Consider the following 17,165-nt stretch of genomic DNA (forward strand, 5'->3'; position numbering starts at 1 on the left):
TTTCTGTTTTTCCCACTCAATCGAAAAAGATCATATGCGAATAGCTAAATTTAGGTTTTTTTTAACTCCAATTCTGGAAATAGTTTCCATTTGTCGTTTTAATTAAACTTCAAATTTTTGAAAAGTCACCATAAACCTTTTTTTAGTTTTTTATATCTATTTAAATATATTAATTTGTCGATTTTGTAAATTTTTATCGGTTGAAAATTAATATTTTATTATTAAATAATATTATAAAAATATAATTTTAATCTTTATTTATTAAAAATAATTTATAAAAAGGGATTAGACTAGTCTTTTTTAACAAATTAAAAAACTAAAAAAATAAATAATAGTTTTTTAAAAAATAAAGTCTAAATAAAACGGTGAAAACTGAAAAAGTGTAAACGAATTTATCTTTAACTTATGTATCTATGAAAACTATTTTTTTAATAAAATAAAATAAAATAAAAATTGATGATGGAGGGGATGGTGACGAGGAGAAGATGAGAACAGAAAAAAATAGAAAAGTAAATATGGCCCACCACTTGCTTTTTGGATTTTGTCCATCACTGAAAAATACGAATTGGCTTCGCTTGCTGTACTCCATGATTGCCCTCTGTCATAGTCACAACCTTACAGGTTGTCTGTCTAAAAAACATTTATTTCATTTCCGTCACAGACTAAAATTTAATATTACACGACAGGTATGTAAAATTCGTACATATGGAATCAAGTTGAAGAAACAACAAATTGGTACATATGAAATCAATCAAGTTGAAGAAACAAATTGGTACTTATGAAATCAAGTTGAAGAAACCATGGATCCAGATTAAGTGGCTAGATTGAAATTCTTTCACATTCTGGTGTAAAATTGCTGTACCTAATTATATTTATTTTGAATAATTATTATATTGTTTTTTGGTTTGGTAAGTTTGATCACGTTGTTTGAAAGGTTTGGAACAAATCAATCAAAGGCACAAATTTGTCACTCTTAGAGTCATTTTTTATTTCCCTTGTCACGATAACCCTTTCAGTGATATAGACTTATTCATGTTGCCTATTCTCAAGTAATTTATATGGTAGCATGTATGTATATATATATATACATATGTTAAAACATGTATATGTTTGTTTGTAAGGATTAGAAGAAGATAAGTAGAATTATTGAAGCATAAAACAACTTGTTTGTTCTATACAAAGTATTATTTGAAGAAGCTATCAAGTCCGGACTTTTATCTCTTGACAAATTTCATTTGAACTTTAATGTGGATTTCATGTGTGTATATTATTGTAGTAGAGGACGATAGGAATCATGGACTGGTCAATTTATGGACTTCTACAGAATTAATAAGACACAAACTGCTAATGATCCATCGATCCTTAAAATCTGGACCTTAAAATCTGGACCGATGACACTCACCACAAAATTCCTTTTTTATTTACCAAAAAGTCATGACCTTTATCAAAAATTATTCAAACACTTATATAAACAATCTCAGCGCGGAGGCTCAAAAGCTAAATTAAGAAAACAACTTTTTGAAAAACAAAACTCAAAGATTCAAGACTCGTTTTTTATTTGGTGAATCAAAGATTCAAAACTCAGTTAAACCAGAGAGAGAAAACAATGGATGAAAGAAGCACATTGAAGTGGCAAATAAATCAATCAACTTTGTGTCGGTTCAGTATTGCAGCTGGCTTCAGCCTTCCTCTCCTTTAGGAGTTTTGGCTTTTTCCTGGTTTCTGCAATACTTTTTTGGCTTCTTTTTATGTTCCTCTTGTTCATTATTATTATTTTATTTGTTCATTGATTTGTAATCTAAACTTGTACTTGGTAGTTATAAAAACTCAATAATTTTGCATTTTCAACTAGCTACACCATCCCTCTTTTCCCCAAAGTAATTGTGTTATTGATACTTTAAAAAGGGTAGGGACCATTTTTTCTTATAGTGGCCCTTGATGTTATTTTCACTTACGTTTCATGTTTAGTTTTCAATCAATTGTGTGGACACCATGCAAAGTCATCAAGAATCGCCCTCCTCTCTCTTTCTTTGCCTTTCCTATTGGAACACATCCAATTCTTGATTTGGTTTTATTTCTTTAAATAAGATGAATAATATTCAATTCCACCATCTTAGTGGAACGAAAAATACTAAAAAAAAGACACTACTTTTAATCGATATTTATTTATTTTTTCATTCTCTTTCTATCCATTATATAAAATGAAATTTACATATAATAGCCATATGGATAATTGAAACAAGTTTTGTTGTCATTTTTGGAATGTATCTAGCTCTTTTTTATATCAAAATGGTTTGAATTATTGTATCTCAAAAGTGATGGTACAAAGCATGCGACAAGTCATCCTCATCCTCATATACCCCTATCTTGCCCTTTTGGCTACGACCAATTAATTGTGTAGTATAAGTTCATTCTCATCTCACTCGCATGAGAGCTAATAGTTCATATTAGTTATAACATTTACTTTCTCTTTCTTTGATGTGCAAGCAACTCCCTTTCTTTTCTAACAAAATCATGGAAAAGAAAAAGGGATTGGATCATAAATGCATACTTTCTTCTTTCTTGTCTTCATTTTATATTTTTTTCCCAATTCAAAGCATAAACAGTATAACCACCAATTTGCTTTGGTTTCATTATCATTTTTTTTTTATTTTCTCTCTTCCTTTATGTTGATTTAGTGGATTCCACATTTGATTGACAAGAAAGTTTAAAGAAATAATGAAATAGGCAAGAAAGAATGAAAAATAAATAGAAAGAGAATAATAAACATGAGCAAAGAAAAGTGAAACAACATAGAATAATAATGGAATTTAGTTATTGACTAGATATGTAAATGGCTTTTTGTTTTTTTTTTTGTTTTTTTTTTTCACTCCTTTTCTTGGTGGAGGTAGGTGGAGAGGGTGAGTTACCATTAGTTGAAATTAAAACAAGCATCATTGTCAAGTGGAAATCGAGCCAGTAGCACCACAATATTACCATTTATGACCTTCCAAATATGTTATTACCCATTGGAGGAATTTCACCATAAAAACATTATTTTATAGAGACTAGTAACCGGATTACTCGACACCATAGATCCTAATTTGCATTATTTTATTATGTCCCTTTAGATTTATATATGTTTCCTACTAGTGTGACTTTGACTTGCAATGTAAAATTGCCCCTATAATTTATCATAGGACTCTGGATGTTAAGAGAATATTACATTTAAAAAAAGATGCTGAAAATAAATTTAATAAGATATACATTAAATATCATGTATCAATATTTAAATGAATCATATTTAGTTATAATTGTTCTTTTAACATTTTATTTAGCCATAACTTATAATCAATAAAATATTAATCCATAATACTTCGTGCAGATTTAAAGCCAAAAAATGCTATGCCACAGTAGTATAAAACCATTTAGTAGACTTATTTGGTAATTTTAGCATCATTCTTTTTAAAATTATTGATGTTGGTCTTCACTATTCCGATTGCCCTTTCTATTTGGATTACGAATTAAAAAAAATATTTATATTGTTGGGAGTAGAATAAGTTTCAAAAGAGTTTTGGTATTTGATACGAGGATGAGATCTACTGTAGTTGTTGGCAATTATTAATTGATGATATTTATTTTTATTTTTTTTCTTTAATATGAAAAGTTTAATACGGGGATGTAAATCCTATATTATTATTATTGTTTTTTTGGTTGGATTGTAAAGCCTAAAAAAAAAAAAAAAAATTACCATATGACATTTAGTTTCCATGGTGCTCCATCATTAATGGTAATAGATAATATTTTTTGGTTTGAGAAGTGATGATAGTTTTTCTTTTAATAAAATGAAAAAAAAAATGAAATTAATTTTTAAAATATAAAAAGTTTTGGGTTTTATTCTCATAAGTAAAAAAGAAAGAAAAAAAGCAATTACAACATTTATTATATCAGTTGCCAATGAGATCAATGATTTGATAAGAAAAAAATTAATTTGTCCCGGGAAGGCTTAGAAAACTCTTTTTAAAATATAACCAATAATTATAATATAAACCAGTGAGTCAGAGCCTCGTCAACTTCCATATTTTAGAATTATTTATTTATTTTTGTTGCTAAGATTCCATATTTTAAAATTTGAAGCTTGCAAAATCATGATCTCAGTATGCTTACATGCAAATTTGACCTGGTTTTTGCCCTATCCAGCAGAAACAAAAATTTTGCCAGTTTTACAGGAACCACGTGACGTTATCATACAAATCACGTGACATATTGTTTTTAATTTTTAGAAGAAGGAAATTAATTCTTCTTTTTTTTTTAACCAAATTTAATGATTTTTAATTCCTATAAAAAAAAACCGTAATTTTCTGAGCTGTAATTTGATTTCCAAAATTCAGGAAATTAGAAAATACAAAAAAAGAGTAATGCTATAGGAAATTAGAAAATACAAAAAAGATTAATGATTGTGTAATTATTTGTATGATAATGGATAAATAAATCTTTAAAATACATTTTTATTTGATAATAAATAAATAAAATTTTAAAATAATAAATATTATTAAATATAAAATTAATTAAATAATTTTTATATTAATATATCGGTGGTAGATCAAATGGTGTTTGTAAAATAAATTATCATGATTGATTGTTACTTGTGAGGTTGAAAATAAATTGGAGAAGGAGAGGTCCTTATAAGAAAATAAGCTTTGTCCTTATCAGGCCAAATATCAAATAATAATGGGGACCCTTTTAATAATAAATAGAAGTTCCATTAAGCAGAAGCAGATCGTCCTATCACCCCAACTTTCATGCCTACTTATCTTATTGGTCCCTCTCATACTCCCTGATAAGCCCTCAGCTTTATTCCAAATTTACAAAAATAAATATTTCCATCTGGAATCTCTCTCTTCTACTTGGCCTTATCCCAAAAATAAATAAATAAATAAATAATTAAAAAAAAAGAAAGTTTCAAGTAGGAGAAATGCACGTGGGTTAGTAAACCTTCCCATATATAATCCATCTCTTCTCCTCTCTCTTTGCTCCCAAAAGGAAAATCGCTCCCAAAAAACTTTTTCTTTTTTCCCTTTGCATTTTTCGCTTTCTTGGAAAATCTTCCAGTGACGAATAATCACATTTGGTCTCAGAGCTAAACCCTAGCTTTTCCTGAGCTTTTGGAGTGGAATTTTGAGAGAAGACGGGAAAGAGAAGGAAAAAGAAAAAAATAAAAACCTATATTTCTAATTTGGCTGATCATCGTCATCATCGGTTTTTTTCTTTTTTTCTTTTTTTTTCTTTTATCTCTCTGTTTGATCCATTCTTTTTTGTGTTTCGATTTTTGTTTGTTCTGGTTCTGGTGCTTTTGAATAGAAGGAAGAGAGGCACGCAGTCTCGGAAGAACAGAGACTTTTGCTGTATGTCAGTAGATTGTAAAGAGACTTACTGCGGTGGAATCGGCGAGCTTGCGAATCCCTTGCAATGGCCCCAACTACGCAAAAAACGACGCTATCTAACCCTCCTTCTTGCTGCGACGGTGCCGATTCCGTCAACATTCGCCGCGCAGCTTCTGCTCCTCCGTCTGACGCCGTCGTTTCGGCCAATGCGGTTCAAGATTGGACGGTCGCCTCCGCCGATCGTCACGCTGATCAGCGCGCAAAGAAGATCGCCGTTGCGTCGTTGATTCCTGAACCTTCCACCAATGCTTCTAATAAAGGTTTTTGTTTCGCTTTTGTTTCGGATATTTTTACTCACTCTGTTATATATTTTACTTTTTAGCTGTGGAAATTTCGAATTTTTGTTTGGTTTTATTGAATTTTCTTTCTCTTTCGGTTAGTTCTTGCGAGCCTTTTTTTTTTAATTTTTTTTTATCATTGTCATGTTTATTTTATTTTTTTATTCTAAAGATAAATTAGTGTTTTGGTAAACAAAAGATTGTTATGAGGATCAAGTAAAATATATTATTATTATTATAATAATAGTAATAATAATAATAATAATAATAAAATACATCAACTTCGTAAATTGATTTGCTTTGGTAAGCCCGTTCTTTCTAGTTACTTAGATCGTAATGGAACTAAAAGAAACATTCCTGTGGGTAGATTAGATTAAACATACCTTTGTGATATAAAGGTTATTTTATTGTGATAAAAGTAAATTTCTTTTGGATAATTTTGTAACTTGGCTATATTTTTATTTTTTTTAAAAAAAGAAAATTATTTTTACCAAATAGTTTAATAGAAAAAAGAAATTAAATAAAAATGATTATTAAGCAAGGAATACCGTGTCTATTTCTTTCAATTTTTTTTTCCTTCTTAATTAATTTATTTATTTCATGTGATATTTTAAGATTGTTGTTTTGCACTATTCATATTGATAAAAGTATTGTTTTAGATTTTCTTTTATGAGGTTTTACAGTCTGCAAAATATGTCTGCAAAACTGAAGAGAAAATTAAAAATGTAATACAGATAACAGAAAATTGAAATGGCAACAATTGAGTTAAGAAAAGCAAGAAGAGGAAATTATTAATATTACAAAAGATTAAAAAAAAAAAAAATTGGGACTTAATGTGAATGAGTAAAAATTTTTATTTCTTTCTTCAGGATTTCCAATTTTTTCGTGTATAACTATATATGTACATATATTGCTTAAAACGATGCATCTTATACTTTTGTCCTATGTATGAACAATTTTGCGAATATCTGATTCTTCAGTTTGTTTCTTTTGAAGAAGGCTACATGTAATCTGTAGGTTCATTTTGCATTTGTTTTAAATAGTTCTTCATATCAGCTCTATGCTCATGGTGTTAAGTGAATTTGAAACTGATATTTCAATTATAGTTTAATAAGTAGTACGTACATCATATTTTTATTCTCCTTGAATTTATCATATTTTATGCTGCCTTATTTGTTTATTTTCTTTAATTGATATTATGCTATGAAAATTCTCTCTTTCACTTGTTGATCAACTAAATCTGTTGCATTGGTTTTCTAGGAATCCCGATCATGCTGAGAGCTCAATCAAGCCATCCCTTGGACCCTCTTTCTGCTGCAGAAATATCTGTAGCAGTGGCAACTGTCAGGGCTGCTGGAGCCACTCCTGAGGTCGTAACTACAGAAATAATATGTTACTTGAGTTTTTATATACCTATTTACATGTATATGTGTGTGGATAACATTCTGAACTGATTAAAATTTCCCTGTTCCAGGTCAGAGATGGCATGCGCTTTATTGATGTGGTTCTGCTGGAACCTGATAAACATGTTGTTGCACTAGCAGATGCATATTTCTTTCCCCCATTCCAGCCATCATTGATTCCCAGAACAAAAGGTGGACCTGTAATTCCCACAAAGCTTCCTCCAAGGCGAGCTAGACTTGTTGTATACAACAAGAAATCAAATGAAACAAGTGTGTGGATAGTTGAGCTCTCAGAAGTACATGCAGCAACTCGAGGTGGACATCACAGGGGAAAAGTAATTTCATCGCAAGTTGTTCCAGATGTGCAGCCTCCCATGGTATGCATTTTTCCTCTTGACCTTTGGTCTTACTGTTACGCTTGATCTCATTCGGATACAATATGAAGATTAATGTTCTGCAGAATAACTAGACTGGTTGCAAATTTTTATTTTTTTTTTAAATATTTTGTTTTTAGCATGCATAATGCCTCTTGTAAAAACATAAGAAAAGTGCGACATGTATATATATGTGTGTGTGTGTGTTTGTGTTCTAATGGGTCTCTCCTCTTGCAACTTCAGGATGCTGTAGAATATGCTGAATGTGAAGCTGTTGTGAAGGACTTCCCTCCGTTTAGGGAGGCTATGAAGAAGAGAGGTATTGAAGATATGGATCTTGTAATGGTTGATGCCTGGTAAGTTAATTTAGCAAACTACATTCATACGTATCCGATGTGGATTGTTGCTAACACAATGTCCTCAATTATATTCTTCAGGTGTGTCGGTTATCACAGTGATGCTGATGCTCCTAACCGAAGACTTGCAAGGCCATTGATATTCTGTAGAACTGAGAGTGATTGTCCAATGGAAAACGGTTATGCACGGCCAGTTGAGGGAATTTATGTACTGGTTGATATGCAAAACATGGTGGTGATAGAGTTTGAAGACCGTAAGTTAGTTCCCTTACCTCCAGCTGATCCGTTGAGGAATTATACTCCTGGTGAAACAAGAGGTGGAGTTGATCGAAGTGATGTAAAGCCTTTACAAATTATTCAACCTGAAGGTCCTAGCTTTCGTGTGAATGGGTACTTTGTGGAGTGGCAGAAGGTAATTGTGAATTTGATTATGAATTGTTTTTCTGAAGATACAGGCACTTGACTAATATCATAGTGTTTTGTTTTTTGGCAGTGGAATTTCCGTATTGGGTTTACTCCTAGAGAAGGCTTAGTCATATATTCTGTTGCATATGTCGATGGTAATAGGGGGAGAAGGCCTGTAGCTCATAGGTTAAGTTTTGTGGAAATGGTTGTGCCTTATGGAGATCCAAATGAACCACATTACAGAAAAAATGCTTTTGATGCTGGGGAAGATGGCCTTGGAAAAAATGCACATTCCCTTAAGAAAGTATGAAAACTGACTCTGTACTTGGTAGCTGTTATTTTTTTTTTAACCATTGATACAAAGCTCTTGGCTTTGATTTGATCCAAATTCTATTGAAAATGGAACTTTTTTATCAGGGATGTGATTGTTTGGGCTATATCAAATACTTTGATGCTCACTTTACAAATTTCACTGGAGGGGTTGAAACAATTGAAAATTGCGTATGTTTGCATGAAGAGGATCATGGAATTTTGTGGAAGCATCAAGACTGGAGAACAGGTTTAGCTGAAGTTCGAAGGTCTAGACGGCTAACAGTATCTTTTATATGTACCGTGGCTAATTATGAGTATGGATTCTTCTGGCACTTCTATCAGGCAAGTTGTAGGCCACTATTTACTTTCCCTTCAACACATCCAACTTGAAAGAATGCTGAGAAACTATATAGATTTCTTATTTTGAGGCTTTGCCGCTTCTCATGATTACAGTGCTGGAAGATATTGTTCATTTGACTATTTCTATTTCTTGGCTTCAAATCTTGTCCCGTCTATGTTATGTATATATTTTTTTCTTGCTTTCAAGCTACCTGCAACTGTCTTCTCCTTGTTTTCTTCAGCTTAATGGTAAACAAGTAGTCAGTTTTGTTGACATGTAAGCCTATGCTGTTACAGGATGGAAAAATTGAAGCTGAAGTTAAGCTTACTGGAATACTCAGCTTAGGTGCGTTGCAACCTGGGGAATTTCGAAAGTATGGTACCATGATTGCACCAGGATTATATGCACCAGTTCATCAACACTTTTTTGTTGCTCGTATGGATATGGCTGTTGATTGCAAACCTGGTGAGACTTACAATCAGGTATACTTAGATGAAACCTTTTTTTTTCTTTTTTTTCTATTGTGGTTTGTGAATCTGTGGAAATTTTTGTAGTATTTTCTTGAAACATTTCTTGCTTGATTTTTGATGTTTACAAATGATTGCTTCCTGATTATTTGACACATGACTTTATTTGTATTTAATTTTTCCTCTCATGGTGGGAAAAAGTTTCCTTAGTTTTATCCTCTAAATGTGCTTGGCTAAAATCAAATTACGATGTCCATTGAGGATCCGTTTTTGATTCTAACTTGCACTTCAAAGAATTTGGTTGTTGATACATCATAACATCATTTGCCCCCTTCCTAATCAATTTCTCAGGTTGTGGAGTTGGATGTTAAAGTTGAGCAGCCTGGGGAGAATAATGTTCATAATAATGCATTTTATGCCGAGGAGACACTTCTCAGATCTGAATTGCAAGCAAAGCGTGATTGTAATCCTTTGACTGCTCGCCATTGGATTGTAAGGCATCCTTAACCTTGATCGTAGAGCTTCTTCTCCTGGTTTTGCTGTAACATTTAAATTTTGGTTACCCTTCAGTATCTGAAGATATTTTTATATATAATGTAAAAATTAGTACAATACACAATAACGTCTAATGTATATTGGAAGCTGTTATATTGCATTTAAGTCTCTCTCTCTCTCTCTCTCTCTTGTCAGTCTGCAGTTTTTCTTTTATTTGAATATTTTTGAAGCTGCTTGTTGTTTGAATGACTACATATGCCATCTTATTATATGCTAGGTAAGAAACACTAGAACCGTCAATAGGACTGGACAGTTAACAGGCTACAAACTAGTACCTGGTTCAAACTGTTTGCCATTGGCTGGTTCTGAGGCAAAGTTTTTGAGAAGAGCTGCTTTCCTGAAGCATAATCTTTGGGTTACACCTTATTCGCGTGATGAGATGTTTCCTGGAGGAGAATTCCCCAATCAAAATCCACGTGTTGGCGAAGGATTGGCTACGTGGGTAAAGAAAGATCGTTCTCTAGAAGAAACTGATATAGTCCTCTGGTTGGTTCTCTCTTTCCCTAAATAAGTCAGTTTTCCAACCATTTAGCTCCCTAGTAGTAATATTTTCAATTTTAAGTTGAATTAGATGCATAAATGAATTTGTGAAGACTAGTTAAAATAGTTTCAGTATTAGTTTCTTGTACGTGCGTATGATTTACTTTTCAATTGCAGGTATGTATTTGGAATAACACACGTTCCTCGGTTGGAAGACTGGCCTGTCATGCCGGTGGAGCGCATCGGTTTTATGCTCATGGTATTCCCTAGTCAATCCCGAATGCTTCTTTTCATCAACATTGACATTGTCCATGAATTATCCCGATGCATGCCGTGAATATAGGGTTACATAGTAAAGCAGCACATTATTATGAGTTTGTATCGGTTTTATGGTCATAAAAAGTCGGTTTTATCTGAGCAGTAACCAGATTTTTTTTTTTTTTTTTTTGAATGAAATGACCTGAGATGATAAATCCTTAAATTTAATTTTTTAGTTTCAAGTGATATCTGACCTTTCCTTGTTATATTAAATGTGTGTGGATGCAGCCTCACGGATTCTTCAACTGTTCCCCGGCAGTAGATGTCCCACCCAACGCTTGTGAATTGGATGCTAAAGACAATGATGTCAAAGAAAATGGGGTAGCCAAACCAATTCAGAATGCGATATTGGCAAAGCTTTGACGAGCCGGATCTTTCTTTTCAATGATGGATTTCTGTCCGTAACTAGGCTAGTATTATATTATCTGTCTTTTCATTAGTGTGGATGTTCTTTCTCTACTTAGTGATTGGTTTGGATTTATGGATTATGGATTTGTGTTTGGATTTGGATTTGGATTTACTTGGTTTGGAGCTGATTGGTTTTTAGGGTACATGAAATAAAATAATGCTTTTGTTTTCCCTAATGATTGTTACACAGATTGTATGCTTAATGTAATCAATGACCCAATGCAATCCAAGGCGTCAGGTCAGTTTATTCCCCCAAAGTTTCGGATTTGAAATTTAATACCCATTATCATGTACGGTGTGCTTTGTGACAGACGCAGAGAGATCCTCGTGTGCTTGTATTATTTTTTTGGATTATGGATAATTTCAGAAAAAATAACAGTTATAATAAAATATTTGTTGGTTTCTGTAGTTTTAGTGAGGATAGATTCAGTCACCTGGTTTCAAAATTTTTTTAACTGAATGTCATGTGATATATATATATATATATATATTATTATTAAACAATATCTCATATGAAGGAACCAAATACTTTAAAATCATTACATATCTAGATAAATTTAAATTATGAATTAAATATTGTAATGATTTTCTGATTTGAAAACTTTACGAGTATTATTTAATTTTTTGACGACCAGATAGATATTAGTAGAAATATATTTGAGCGCATTACTTTCCTGTAGATTTTAGTTTTCAAAAAGTCAAAAAAAGCCAAAAGTGATTTAAATGCATTATGATCGATTATTGTTATTTTCCAATGAATTGATTTTCTTTTCTTCTTCATTTTTTTTTTTAATATATATTCTTAAAAAGATGGATGACTCATTTTCCCTCAAGTCTTCAGCCCAAAATCCACTCCAGAAATTCAATGCTTCAAGTGTTGATGGTCTTCAGTTTTCAACCTTATCATTATCACTACTTATTTGTTTATTTATTTATTTTTTCTTGTGGGGTTCGTACCTAGAGATGTCACTTCTTTATGACTTTTAATCCCCACCTCACATTTACTAATGTGGAAAATATGAGCTGCCCAAAAACCATTTATTTAATCCCCCACAAGACTTCAAGCAAAAATAATAATAATAATCCCCCACAAGAGTATTTTTTATTTTATTTATTTATTTCATAAAATTATTCCCAAGAAAATACCAACATCCCACAAAACAGTAATTTAATCAGATCATTCTTACACAACTAAATCTAATATAACAAATTCACCCCAAAAAAAAAAAAAAAAATCTAATCTAACAAAAGTTGTGGCTCCAAAATTATTATTTATTTATTTATAATTTTTTTAAATAAATTTTATACTAAATATTTCCAAGGGCTTTAGCCGGCCCAGCCACCACTGAAGGAAAAACAAAGGAAAAAAAAAAAAAAGAAAAAAAAAAAATACACTGCACTGCAAGTCTGCAACGCGCACACACACAAACATAAAACTCTCGTACGAACATGGCGATTGTCGACGACGAAAAGACACTGCAAGAGGAGCTCAGTATCTCAATCTTACTCGCCGACCGAGTCGTCAAGCTGGTCCAAGATTCCGAATCTTCCAAGCAGGAATGCATTGACCTCGCCGAGAGGGTAGAGAATCTCTCCCAGATGCTCCGCTCGGCCGCACGAGTCGCCGCCACGACTCAGTCCCTCTACGAACGACCTGTCCGCCGAATCGTTGCCGACGTCGCCAAAAATCTCGATCGTGCCCTCACTTTGGTCCGTAAGCGAAAGCACAACGGTGTTCTCCGTCAGGTTTTCGCCATCACAACCACCGCCGATTTCCGAAAAGTCGCGAACCTTCTCGAATCCTCGATCGGCGACTTGAGGTGGCTTCTCTCCATCTTCGATTCAGATGGTGCTAACCTCTCTCTGCCTCCGATCGCTAGCAACGACCCGATTCTTTCATGGGTTTGGTCGTACATAGCGACTATCCAAATGGGTCAGCTCAAAGAGCGTGTCGACGCAGCTAACGAGCTCGCTTCGCTTGCGAGAGACAACGAGCGGAACAAGAAGATAATTGTGGACGAAGGTGGGGTTTCGCCTTTGTTGAAGCTGCTCAAGGAGGGTTCTTCTCCCGATGCTCAAATTGCGGCTGCCACTGCGCTTTTCAATATCGCCACGGATGAAGAGAGGGTCGTCTATATCATCGATGCGCAGGGGATTCCGATGATCGTTAAGGTTCTTGGGGATTCACCGATGAAGGTTCAGGTTTCGGTGGTGAAGTTGGTATCGAGGATGGCAGAACTTGACCCAGTTGCAAAGGAGGAATTTGCTAGAGAGAATGTAACTAGGCCTTTAGTTTCTTTGATGTCTATGGATACGGTTCTTGATGATCCGAAAATCCAATCGGGTAAGACTAGTATTCATTCAATTGTTCAGATTAAAAAAGAGTTATCTGTAAAACCAACTAATAATCATAATACCCATTTGAGTTTGTCAACTAGTTCTTCGTTTTCTTCGCATGGTGGTGGTCACCATTATAGGAAGGAGAGGGAGGTTGAATTACCTGACGTGAAGCTTAAGCTTAAGGTTGTTTGTGCTGAGGCTCTGTGGAAACTCTCTAAAGATAGTTTGTCTAATAGTAGAAAAATTACTGAGACAAAAGGAATGATTTGTTTGGCTAAGATTATTGAGAAGGAAGAAGGGGAATTGCAGCTTAATTGTTTAATGACTGTTATGGAGATAGCTGCTGTAGCCGAATCCAATCCCGACCTTAGACGAGCAGCGTTTAAGACTACTGCTCCGGCTGCAAAGGCGGTTATGGATCAGCTTCTGAGGGTTGTTAAAGAGGAAACTAATCCGGCATTGCAAATTCCTGCCATTAAAGCAATTGGGTGCTTGGCTCGAACTTTTCCTGCCAGGGAAACACGGATCATCGGTCCTTTGGTTTCGCACTTGAGTGATAAGAATGCGGATGTTGCAACAGAGGCTGCTATTGCATTGGAGAAGTTTGTGTGCATGGAAAATTTTAATTGTGTGGAGCATTCGAAGGCGATTATAGAATATGGGGGTGTTCCTCCTATGATGAGTTTACTGCGAGCTGATGGCCCAGCCCAAATGCATAGCCTAGTACTGCTTTGTTACCTTGCATTGCATGTAGGGAACAGCAAGGCTCTTGAACAAGCTCGTGCTTTGAATGCCCTGGAGGCGGCTCGTTCTTTCGTAGCTCAACATCCTGATTTGAGGGACTTGTATGCCAAAGCCAATCACCATCTTACTCTTTATCAGGCTGGAGCTCATCCCCACAGACCATGATTGCAATGGTTTTGGCTAGGTGAGTGAATCTTGACCTCTATAACACACAAAGCACAGAATTTGGACAAATGTGAATTGAAGAAATTCAATATTTAAACGATGTAAGAGATGGTTTTGATGAATTGGCAAAATGTAAGAGATAATAGATGACAGGATTGATAAATCATCCAAGATGATTACCATGTACTTTGCATCTACCAGTCTTCTAAATCCAGAAAAGTGGATACTTGAGTGTATCTTTAATGGGTTGTACATAACTTTCGGAGAATTTTTTTGTTGTAATAATAGATTTTAATTTGTTCGTTGTATTAGCTTTATATATATTGTTGGGTCCACTTTTCTAATTGTTTGGGGATTTATGCTAACTAAACATGTTATTAGAGTCTGGTTGTTTGTTTGGTCCGTGTTCAAATTCCACTAACTCTCATTTATGGTAATTTCTTATGTTGTGATTGTAGTGACATAACAATAAAGAATAATAAAGTTCTTGTTTCTACTCTCTTTTCTCATCTTGGTATTCATATTTCTTCTCTTGTCTTGTTCCCCAACAAAATTTTTATTTACTGTCACGAAGATCCCTTGGATTAAACTTGATTTGATTTTATTTAGTTACCGGTGACAAAATTGAGGATGTAACTAGTTGGTTTTTATGGTGCTTTATGTCTGTGAGAAGAATATACTGTTTATCTAGAAATATATGATGGTTAGCTGAATCCTTCATACCATATTTGCTGCAAAGTTGCTGATTTTTGGTACATCTTACTGACATAGATAACTTGCGACTAAACTAATATTACTGGAGATTAAGACTAACACAAATTTTGTTGTGTAGATTACATGCCTGCAGCTTGTTGCCAAAGCAATCCTTTGCATTGAATGGCTAGTTGTTGATTACTCTTGTGGTTGTTGTCCGCTAAATTTATTTGCCTTCTTCTTTCGTGGACTTTTTCTTCTTCTTCTTCTTCTTTTTATTTTTTTATTTTTTTATTTTTAACTATATAATTGTTCCCATGGAATCATGCCAGCCATGTTCCAAGGATTTATGGTGGATATCACATTGGCTTGAAGTTCTAGAAGCTTTGACTCTTTTTTAGAATACCATATTTAAACTGATCGTTGTCCTTTCATTTTAGATCTGCTTGTTGAATGAAGGCTAATGTTTTACTTATACCTCACTCTTTTCGCTTCCTCCATCATTTATCTTGTTTGTCTTTGCGTACCTCAGATGGTTTATGCTGTATTTCCTTGGTTCATTGACAGAGTGTGCTATCGTCATGTTCTGGATGCTTTTGTTAGTATGAGTCAAGTACCAGTTTTCTTGGTCTTTTTCATTTCATTTTATCTTTTTGTTTTCTCTTCTCGAGGAGTTCCTTTCAAAAGCTGATTTGTTATGTTACCAGAACTAGGAAGAGAATATAAAATAAGCTTTGAAAGGTAAAATAAAGTAATTGCCTCGATAACACTGTTTGTATGTGCCATTCTGTACACAGAACTGAAGTAGGGATTTTGTGGCTCTATGTAATATTCTTACAGATTTTTGTAGACAACTACATGAGAAAGCTGCCCACGTGCATTTATTTATTATATAATATTGAAACAATTGAGGCCTCCATGGGCTTGCCATGGAAATGACACATGCTCATGAAACTATATGTTCTGTGTAAGAAGTTTAAATGGAAATCTGGCCCAATACCCTTATTTTGAGAGCCTTAACGAAAAATATTCCTTCTCTTTTAAACATTTTTTATCTACACATATTCTTTTCATTATTCCAACCCTACCCTTCTCTCTTACCCATGTCTCACCTATCACATTTCACACCCACTTTCCCTCTCTCTCTTTACTGGTAACCCTTCTCATATTCAAGTTCTTTCTCTTGTTGGACTCGAAGGACGAGCTCAAAGCTATGGAAGGAGGTTTTATGCTCAATTTCAGGTCTAGCAAAGAGGATGATTGATTTGTCGCTCATAAATGTTCATTTGAAGGTTTCAATAATGAGATAGACATGGCCGTGGGACAAACAAATAAGAGAAAATAGAATAGATAGAGAGAGAGAAAAGGATAGCCAAAAAAAAGGAAAAAGAAAGAAAAGAAAACCCATTTCCCAAATTTGCTTTTCTCAATTTTTAATGAACTTTGATAAATCTTTCATTTCATCTCTCTCTCTCTCTCTCTTTCATTTCACTTTTTCTTCTTTTAATTTTTTATTTTATATATATTTTTTTGAGATGTTTTTTATCTATAACAAACAGCCCATCATACAAAATTATTCAATCTTTCTTTGTGAATTACTTTTGCCTTTATATTTTCTCTATCTAAGAAGTTTTGGCTGTTTGATTTTCATTTCTCACATATTTAAAGTCACCTTTTTTTTCATTTTCCCTTATTTTTCTCTCTTTTTTTTTTATCCTCTCCAGCTACAAAATTCATAAATTATCTTTATTTTTTTAACTTCAAAATTCAATCTGGGTTCATTGGCTACCTTGGGTTTGTGAGAAGTTTTTTTTTTTTTTTGAGGTTGTAAAAAAAAAAAAATATGATGATGAAGATGACATGGGGGACGAACGGGTTTCTGTTTGTTTTGAATGGAAATTTTTTTTCGAAGAACGGTGAATAATGGATGTGGGGAATGTAAAATAAGGATATACAAGTTAATTGTAATTTTTTTAAGGATAAAATAGATATTGAAGAATAAAATTAAAAATATTCAAAAAATATTGGTAAATATTTTTAAAATTTGAGAAACAGGGACATTGGACCAAATTCTCCAAGTTTAAAATGCTTGCAACGGCCTTTT

General features: G+C 33.4%; 2 protein-coding genes across 2 annotated transcripts; both read left to right on the plus strand.

Moving 5' to 3' along the window:
• The first annotated feature begins 4,997 nt into the window (after positions 1 to 4,997).
• On the plus strand, positions 4,998 to 11,376 carry LOC107418311 (amine oxidase [copper-containing] zeta, peroxisomal). The gene is made up of 12 exons (XM_016026998.4): positions 4,998 to 5,683; positions 6,962 to 7,071; positions 7,176 to 7,481; positions 7,722 to 7,834; positions 7,916 to 8,246; positions 8,328 to 8,543; positions 8,657 to 8,893; positions 9,188 to 9,373; positions 9,710 to 9,850; positions 10,131 to 10,399; positions 10,571 to 10,652; positions 10,940 to 11,376. Exons 1-12 carry the CDS (start codon positions 5,449 to 5,451, stop codon positions 11,072 to 11,074), a joined length of 2,361 nt encoding a protein of 786 aa, XP_015882484.2. The 5' UTR covers positions 4,998 to 5,448; the 3' UTR covers positions 11,075 to 11,376.
• A 1,062-nt stretch (positions 11,377 to 12,438) lies between these two features.
• On the plus strand, positions 12,439 to 14,685 carry LOC107418286 (uncharacterized). The gene has a single exon (XM_016026973.4). The coding sequence runs from the start codon at positions 12,569 to 12,571 to the stop codon at positions 14,366 to 14,368; it is 1,800 nt and encodes a 599-aa protein (XP_015882459.1). The 5' UTR covers positions 12,439 to 12,568; the 3' UTR covers positions 14,369 to 14,685.
• Positions 14,686 to 17,165: the final 2,480 nt, after the last annotated feature.

Source organism: Ziziphus jujuba, chromosome 2 (genome assembly GCF_031755915.1).
Source record: "Ziziphus jujuba cultivar Dongzao chromosome 2, ASM3175591v1".
In the NCBI taxonomy this organism is placed as follows: domain Eukaryota; kingdom Viridiplantae; phylum Streptophyta; class Magnoliopsida; order Rosales; family Rhamnaceae; genus Ziziphus; species Ziziphus jujuba.